Source organism: Sceloporus occidentalis, unplaced genomic scaffold, assembly GCF_023333645.1.
Source record: "Sceloporus occidentalis isolate IW3139 unplaced genomic scaffold, rSceOcc1.0.p SCAF_32, whole genome shotgun sequence".
In the NCBI taxonomy this organism is placed as follows: domain Eukaryota; kingdom Metazoa; phylum Chordata; class Lepidosauria; order Squamata; family Phrynosomatidae; genus Sceloporus; species Sceloporus occidentalis.
Genome location: NW_028317012.1, coordinates 2344140 through 2351849, shown reverse-complemented (window position 1 = coordinate 2351849; position 7710 = coordinate 2344140). Strand labels below are relative to the sequence as shown.

At 34.3% G+C, this 7710-nt stretch overlaps 1 protein-coding gene across 1 annotated transcript; it reads left to right on the top strand.

The window, feature by feature from the left end:
* Window positions 1-1916: 1916 nt before the first annotated feature.
* Window positions 1917-5058, top strand: LOC149298471 (iroquois-class homeodomain protein irx-5-like). Its single transcript, XM_089487397.1, is given in 3 exon segments — window positions 1917-2153; window positions 3519-3948; window positions 4307-5058. Coding segments are annotated over 3 exon segments (1419 nt in total).
* Window positions 5059-7710: the final 2652 nt, after the last annotated feature.

The window sequence follows — 7710 nt, the reverse complement described above, 5'->3', positions numbered from 1 at the left end:
GTTTCTGTCAATAACGTAAGATTAAATTGTTTCAAGAATCGTATGAGATCATCAATAAAACGTGACCTCTCTTTGTCACCTCTTTTGAGAAGATATACAAGGTCACCTATATATACACTAAAAAGTTGTCTAAATTGTACTATTACCCTAATTATGTATGTGTGTGTGTATATATGTGTATATATATATATATATAAAAGTTTCAGATTGATATTCCGTGCTGGAATAACTCCCTGTGGCCACATGCTGAATTATGTGTGTGTGTGTGTGTATATACATACAAGAGTCAAAAGAATTGTACCCCCTGTGGATATATTCAGGAGTGGAATCTGTTTATCATTCTTTACAGATTCTGCATATACAACAATGCCATTAATTAACCAGAATGAAGTTGCTGAAAGCTTTCCTGTCAATAATTACATCAAATAACTGAGCTAGGTTACTTTACACATTATTTATGTTTCTTCTCACACTTGTGAATCCACTCCATTGTACCGAAATATCTAAAAAAAAAATAATATATATATATATATATATATATAAGATATCTGATTTTCTTCTGTCCATTAACACGTAATGCTCTAATTATGTAGAACTTTAAATAAATGCCAAGTGATCCACATTTCCAGCCGGTATATAAGGGGGATGATCCCAGTATGATCTGCTGCTGACACTGTGATCAGTGATGGGTTAAATTTATATGCATTTCCGTTATATTACTACTGAAAGGCGCAAAAGGTCGTGTCCAATCACAAATCTTTAGCTATGTAATTAGTAGGTAATTCATTTTGAAGTCGGACACATATAATTTACGTCATATTGTTAAGATTTTTTTCAAAACACCAACGTTCCTCTCTTTGCATATGAAAAGAGTTAACTGTAAGTCTGTTTAAAAGGATAATATATATATATATATATATATATATATATATAATATATTCTGCTGGGAAATATATCCAGTGGCATCAAATGAGATTACATTCTCTTATCTGTGGGGATTTACATATGATTTTAATCTGCTAGAAGAGTAAAATAGTAGCTTATTTTACTGTATCCTCAGTAAATCCCTCCAGTAAAATACAGTTTCCCTTAACAAAGTAAAGAACCCCGGAGAAATCATAACAACCTGACCTTACTTTAAGAAAAACAAATAATATCTAAACATTGTAAATTGTTTTAATTGTAAAAACAAAAATTGTAACAACTTTTAACTACTACACCAACAGGTTCAGTAGACATTGACATTTTGAAATTATATTGCTATGTCACATACAAATAAACGTCTGAATGTCTGTAGAGTTAGTGGCAAATTGATTCCCTTCCTATGAATATGTGTGCCCCCTGCCCCCACTCCAAGGGGTACATAAACTTAAGGTTGCTGGTTTACAGGACTTGCATTGTGTTTGATGGCCATCAAGGGGCAGGCTTTGCCTTGGAAGAGAGAAGGAAAAAGAGAAAGGGAGAGGGCATGTTGATAATTGGGCAGCCCCATCACCGTTCCCCCATCCCTCTCCTCTGACAACTCCCCAGAAGGAGGAGCATTAGGCGTCAGAATCCTCAATTTCCAACTTAGCATCTTGGCAAGACCTTTTTTCTTCTTTTTCCAAAGCTAAAGTCTACACCAACCCACCATCCACCCACCCACCCAACCTTTCCCCTCCCTCTCTGTACAGAGCAAAAGCAATGAAAAAAAAATCTTGCAAGGAAGCCAAGGCAGCAAGAAGAACACAGAGGAAGAGAGTGAGTGAGAGGGAATCAGCAGCAAGAGACAGCAGGAATTGAAGGGCTTTTTTCAGCTCTGTGACTGGCGGGACTGCCTGTTTTTGTCTCTTTCCAGGATATCCCAATAAGGACTGACCCCCTTTTTTCTCGCAGTGTGTGTCTCCAAAGATAAGAGTATATGTATGTGTCTTGCCATGTCCTATCCTCAGGGCTACTTATACCAACCATCTGCTTCTTTGGCTCTATACTCCTGCCCTGCTTACAGTACCAGTGTCATCTCTGGACCCAGGACCGATGAGCTTGGAAGGTCTTCCTCTGGCTCTGCCTTCTCCCCTTATGCTGGATCTACAGCTTTTACAGCTAGTTCTGCTGGCTTCAACTCCCCCCTACAGTACAGTGGGGATCCAGCTGCTGCATTCACTTCCTATGTGGTAAGTGACAATAGTACTCTTAAAACTGAATTGCAATGAAGCCATGGAGTGGTCTAGGTGGCTGTTGCCGATCCAATTAGTATGAAAGTTAAAAAATGTTTAAAAAAAACATGGCAGCAAACGATTCAACATTCTAGCTCCTATAAGTAAAAACTAAGCCCGAACCTACCTCAACATATCCGAGATGTATTTTTACTCATACAGTAAAGGTATACATTAAAATGCTCTTACATTGCATTTACTTAAATCGAGGTTCCCGAATGAGAAGCGTTAAAAAAGGTTATCTGAAATTTCAAGTGTGTTTTCAATTACAGAGGATTCCTCCATCAGGAAGAAAAGTCCCCAAATCGAAATGTGATCTTTAAAGCATCTAGTTCTTGAATCTGCTTACTTCAGATCTGTAAATCAGACTGGGAATGAACATTTCGTCCATTAGAAATTTTCTTGGTAGCTTACAGAGAAGAATAAAATAAGAGGAATCAAGGATCCAGAAATATAGACATTAAAAATGATATCGAGATTCACTGTAGAAGCAATTTTAAAAAGATTTAACAATTGCTTAATTTATTAATAACTGAAGAAGGAATCAATACAGCATGATTATGAATAATCTAATTGTATATAAATACAGCTTATCTGTATATATGTAATATAATGTACTGAGGTGTGGTCTATACATGCATGTGTGTGTATATATGTGTGTACATATATATCTATATATATATATATCTATATATATATCATATACTCTAGATGTTTTTACATTTGTTGTCTAGAAATGTTTTTCATTAAGTTTATTAGCTCCGCATTGATTTAATTAGCAGTATAAAACCCCAAGCAACTGCAAATTTAATTAGATGTTTGTGAACTTTTTAATTTATAGTTTTGTGGTTCCCTGTCACAAACCCATTCCTAGGTGTGGTTACTTTGGGAATTAGAGGGCAGAAGCAGATCCTTCCCCTTGTTTGGCTCTCTGCTCCCAATTGCAAAAATAGGAAAAATTGAAATGAATTTAGGTAAATCTTTGAGAAGGGAATTAATAGGCCAATTATAAGAAAAACTATCTGAAAAGGTATATTTGCTTTAATAAGGCAGCCAAAAACATAATGTATTTTATATGTGTATATTTAGTGTAAATTTAAGGAGTCAGTATTTGCATGTCTGTCACACACCTGTTTCCGTTTTCCTTACATTTGCATTTATGTATATTTTATTTTATTATTTATGTATTAAACATAAATACACATACATGTATTTAACAATTATGTATTTAATAAAGAATGAAATTTTAATTTTGATTTATTTGTGCTTAATTATAGCAGAGACAACTCATTTTATCATTATTATTATTGTTATTCTGTGCAGGGCTCACCTTATGACCACAGTACAGGCATGGCTGGATCATTAGGGTATCACCCCTATGCTGCCCCCTTGGGATCTTATCCTTATGGAGACCCTGCATATAGAAAAAATGCTACCAGAGATGCCACTGCAACTTTGAAGGCCTGGCTCAATGAGCACAGGAAGAATCCTTACCCCACCAAAGGCGAGAAAATTATGTTGGCAATCATCACCAAGATGACTCTCACCCAGGTTTCCACATGGTTTGCAAATGCAAGAAGAAGGCTGAAAAAGGAGAATAAAATGACTTGGACCCCTAGGAACAGGAGCGAGGATGAGGAGGATGAGGAGAACATTGATCTAGAGAAAAATGACGAAGATGACACACAAAAATTAGAAGAAAATAGGGATCCGGAGGGGGATACAGGTTGGTATTGAAGATCTAGCTCGAAGTGTTGTAGAACCCTACATTTTCTGTATGGTAATGGGGAGTTAAAGCTAATTTGATCTTTTAACCTGGTGGGTTCCACATCATAGTAATATGCTAATATCTACAACAGAGACATTAACCCTACAAGAATCATGTGTGGTTATTGTGTGGGATGAAGCAAATTTGATATTGATTTTTAAAATGTAACACATGAAGTGTAGGGTTAACGCCAAATAGGTGTAACAATAATTTAATAACATGTTGCCACATTGGGCTTGACCTGTGTTTTACTTATGAGAAATGACAACTAAACTTGCTGGCATCTGTCTCATTTATTAAGGAAAAAGGAGTCCAGGCCTGGAGGAGCCTGATCGTTTAGAAGGCAACTCACTACAGGGAAAAGAAACTGACCCCATCAGAAGTGAATCTGAATTAAATGATATAGAAGACAGAACAGATCTCATCTCTAAAGTCAATGCTCCATCTTCTCCATCTCTGTGTCAAACTGTACAGACTCCAAAGGCATCAGAGGAGGAAAGTTTACATCATCATCATCATCATCACAACCATCATCCCAAAGTTCAGCAACTTCATCACCAACACCACCAAGTGCATCCCATCGACCTGGCTCATAGGAGTACCCAAATTCAGCATGGTACACTAACAAGCAATGCCACCTCAGTTATCCATTCTCCCCCAGCCTCCACTTCTAAGCCAAAGCTGTGGTCCTTGGCAGAGATAGCCACCTCTTCGGACAAGAGTAAAGAAAGCAATTCTCCTGGGCCAGGCTCAACTTCATCCCAGTCAGTGGTTGGCAGTACTTCTTCACCATCCAGATCTCCTTCTACACCATGCCACTTCCCCGCCAACCCTGTATTATCCCGACCCCTGTATTACAGTACACCATTTTACCCTGGTTATACGAACTATGGCTCTTTTGGTCACCTTCACAGTCACCATGGACCCAGTACAACTTCACCAGCCAACAGCACTCCACATTTCAATGGATTAACGCAGACTGTCCTAAACAGAGCTGAGGCTTTGGCCAAAGAGTGCAGACTTAGAAGCCAGTCTCAAGTAGACCTTAGCAAAGAGACTTCTTATGAAATGAAGAAAGGTATGTCCAGCATTTAATTATGGCTTCTTCTGCAAGCATTGGACATATTTTTTTAATTTATTATTGATATAAAGCCTGGGCGATTTATCAGTCCACCACCAAGAGAATAAATTAGTACAAAATTAACAATACAGATTACTTTTGTTCCTTCCTTTAACAGTTTGACTGGTCTAACTGATGTCTTAAACACTCCTGTAAGAAAATACAAGATTTGTATCTGTATATTTAATGTAGCAATTTTGTATTTAAATGGATCGTTAATATCTTTGAAGTAAATTATAAAATCAAGGCAGCTGTACAGTGAGTTATGTTGGTCTTTGGTCAATATAAATATATGCATTTCCTTTTTTTAATTGTTTGAAAAAATACAAGATTAATCTTTAAGTGTTTCTAAATCTCATTTTTTCGGTGTGGGGGTTGTCCTGTAAAGGAAAAAATAAAATGTTATAGAAAAAACATAAAGGCACCTCTTGAACCTGACAATATCAAATTAAAAGAGGTTTTAATAGAAGAAAATATACATAAAGTAGTACTCTGTTTCATATTCTGAGCACAGGGAGTACTGTATGATGAAAATAAGACTGTTAAAGAAGAACTGGTGTGTGTGTGTATATATATATATATATATATATATTCAAAACAATCATAGGCCATAGACTGCATTCAGTACAATAAAAATCAGACAATTTGGGTTTGCAACTTAATGAGCTTCAGAAGGAGTTGTAATTTAGTTATAATATAGAAATAAAAGGTAATTAATGGATGGATATATAGATAGAAGAATTATATACTTTGCAAGTGGAGATTGCTCTTTGAAGGTTTGATGGGTTTTCTTTTTAACCATTGCGTTAACCTAATCATCTCTTACCAGTGTCCTGTTCTATGCTGAGCAATTCGACCCTGACCTTTACTAATGAATTCGATTTTATGCATCCTTCTTCTAATCATTGTTAAAGAGAGGCTAACCAGAAAATTTGTGAAATATTTTTGCCTAATTCTATCTATCTATCTATCTATCTATCTATCTATCTATCTATCTATCTATCTATCTATCTATCCTATCATAAATCTCAATTAGTTTATACAGCAGTCAACTAATAGAATAGGTCCTTACTCTGTTTTACAGGTAGGTGTCACACTTGCTCTTGATTTAACATAAGATTTTCACTGGGGGACTGAGTTTTAATGGAAAGATATTAATAATTGTGATTTCGAAATGCAAACCAAGAACTGAATTTTAAAAAGAAACACAGAAAGCTAAAATCGTGGGTGGATTTTAATTACTCAAACGTTACAGATACATACATAATTGTTTCTTCTATACGAATCATATTACGGACGCGTTGTGACATTTTTATAGTTTAGATGGATAGGTGAATCTACAATTTTATGAGGAATTAATTGGTGTTTTTATACATATATTTGAATATTTAGAACTCCTATAGTTATTTTAATAGTTTTTAATTATTTCGATTATATATGTATATATTATCCATGTGCAGCCACAAATTAGAAACTTTGCGCACCTAATCTTATTCTAAATTAGCATTGTAAAAATGTATGTTTTGGTTATATGCAGAGCTCTAGTTAATATCCAATAATAACATTTATATAAAATATTATTTACAAGGTTTATCGTTATTTTACTAGGACTTTATTTAATTGTGTACTATGTGGGGAATTAAATAGCATTTAGTAATTATATGACACACTTTTTTTTTTTTTACTAATTTTAATATGACCTTGCACAAAGAAATACAACGAATAGAACAAATTGCAATTGCGTATAAAAAAAGTTTGGTATTAAAAAGATACCTGTTGCATGGAATGCGGCTCCCTAATGTAAAAACTACGCCCGTTAAATCCATTTAAATCCATAATATATTTATCCGGTATATGGTAATTTTCGGGTTAGTTAATTTTTTGGAACTATCATTGAGACTAATTTTAGGGCTTTAAAGACAATTTACAAAGACTCGTTTATCGATATGTTTTAAACCCGTTTCGCATAATTCTATGAATAATATTATACTTAGTATAAAAAGTAGTATAAATTCTATAGACAATGTTTATTTTTTTATTTTGCCCTTATGTGGCAACCTTCATTACCTCTAAAAATTAAATAAAGAAAAAAATAAAGACAAATATGCTATATTCATATACTTTATTCATATAACTGTAATTTTTTAACCGATTCAATTACTTTTAATCATTATATTAATTGCTATAGCAAAATAACAGAATACAATGTAGCCATTCCATTTCATTACAGCTGTTAATATACAAAAGTTAGATTTGTGAAAATTGGCTTTATTCAATTATTCACAAAGAGGAGTAATCCCTTTTTTCTATTGCATCTGGGAAAATAAAACTATTCAGTACAGATGAGTTAAACATGTACTTATAAATGTTTCTCAAAATAACAATTTCGTTTAAATGATAAAAGCCTTTAATTTTCCAAAATACTTTGGTAACACACACACACACACACACACACACACACATATATGCGATTTATATGTTAAAAAAGTCATGCAAGATATGTAATTTCCACAATTTTTTTTTATTGGGGTGGGTGTATAGAGTTCAGAAAATTAGTTTTAGGAATACAATTTAAACCACCGGAATTTTATGACTTGGTATTTGATATTTCCTTGCAATGAGTGATT